Source organism: Sinocyclocheilus grahami, unplaced genomic scaffold (genome assembly GCF_001515645.1).
Source record: "Sinocyclocheilus grahami isolate Dianchi unplaced genomic scaffold, SAMN03320097.WGS_v1.1 scaffold1382.1, whole genome shotgun sequence".
In the NCBI taxonomy this organism is placed as follows: Eukaryota; Metazoa; Chordata; class Actinopteri; order Cypriniformes; family Cyprinidae; genus Sinocyclocheilus; species Sinocyclocheilus grahami.
Window position 1 is genome coordinate 291644 of NW_015506561.1, and position 1590 is coordinate 293233.

The window sequence follows — 1590 nt, forward strand, 5'->3', positions numbered from 1 at the left end:
TATATATAAAAATAGACTCTAAAAAAAAGAGCTCGCATATATATATATATATATATATATATATATATATATATATATATATATATATAACTCTGAATAAATAAATGTAAATCTTGAATATGTAAACGTTAATCCTGAAAATGTTGTATTTTCTTATATTTATCTCTCTCTATATACATATTTTTTCTTTTATATGTAAATAATCTGTTTCTTAAATGTCTTGCATGAAATCTTTAAGAAGTGTGTGGTTATTAGTTCAGATCCATCTGACTGTTTTCTCTCTCTCCTCTCTTTCTCTCTCTGCAGTTCTTCAGCACCCTCTTTGCACCACTGGGCTTTTTTGCAGACAAGATGGAGAGTTTTATGCCCTCCTGCCTGTGGCATCAACTTGCAAACGTCTGACGTACACACACAACTCACACATACTTGAACTTGAAAACACTACTGTACTTGTAACATGTAAGGTGCCCGTTAGCCGCCTGTACTGACAATAAAAACGTTTTGGCTCTTTGACGTACCTTTGCTTCTCTTTTCCTACAGTATTTAATGCCATCTAACATGGTTGAGTAGAACAGCAGCATTGACTAAATGCCTGTTTCTCAACCTCTATGCCGTGGCTGCCTCTAATTCTGCTTAAATATGCCTGCTATGGCCGCAGGGAGGTTGCCACGGTGATATAGTGCTGGTGCAATCACTGAAGAAAACTGGCCTTGTATACCCTGAAGATTCGGCAGTAAACCATGTGTCTGTTTTTAGAAGACCTCACTAAACAAAAGTTCAGATCCACAGCATGAGGGTGAGTTGGTTACACATATGAAACGATATGTTCACACAATACTATAACAGTCATTATCATCATTCTTACAGAATGAAGGCTTGAAGAGATTGTAATTAAGCATTTTACATTAGAAAGGACTGCACTGCGGTTGTGGTCTTGAATGTCAATCAGTTTAAATGTGTTGTTCTACAAATGGGACCGATCTGGATGACATTTTTTAAAGGGGTCATATGATGTTGCTAAAAAGAACAGTATTTGGTGTAATGAAATGTGTTTTTGCGGTTTAAGGTTAAAAAAACACATTATTTTCCACATACTGTACATTATTGTTTCTCCTCTATGCCCCGCCTTTGTGAAATACGTCGATTTTTACAAATCTCATCGGTCAGAAAAGCGAGGTGTGCTCTGATTGGCCAGCTATCCAGTGCGTTGTGATTGGCCGAATACCTCAAGCGTGTGACGGAAATGTTACGCCCCTCACATACTGTTGATACCGTGTCTGGCCGGAGCGATGAACCAAAAACATTAAAAACCCATTATAAACGAGGCATTTGTTGCATCCAGTGGGGACATAATTACGGATTATAATGACTTATACTGTCTTTTTACACGTTGCATCGCGCCGCGTAAACATAAAACCTTGTCTGCATTTGTGATCGGAGAAATGACAAACAACAAGCGCTACTCCACACTGCTCAAAACTCGCGTTTGAATCATCAGTGGCAAATCCTTTATATATAAAAAATATACTTACAGTCTGTGAGTCAGAACAGCCGGCATGGTAGTCTACTCTACCAGGATCAGGAAACAGT

The 1590-nt window shown here is 37.9% G+C and overlaps 1 protein-coding gene across 1 annotated transcript in view; it reads left to right on the plus strand.

The window, feature by feature from the left end:
• The window catches only part of st7l (suppression of tumorigenicity 7 like), an 11591-nt gene extending 11092 nt beyond the window's left edge, over window positions 1–499 (plus strand). Inside the window, exon 14 of the mRNA XM_016255955.1 lies at window positions 307–499. Within this exon, the coding sequence (XP_016111441.1) occupies window positions 307–402 (96 nt within the window). The 3' untranslated portion in view covers window positions 403–499. The remainder of the gene's footprint in view (window positions 1–306) is intronic.
• Window positions 500–1590: the final 1091 nt, after the last annotated feature.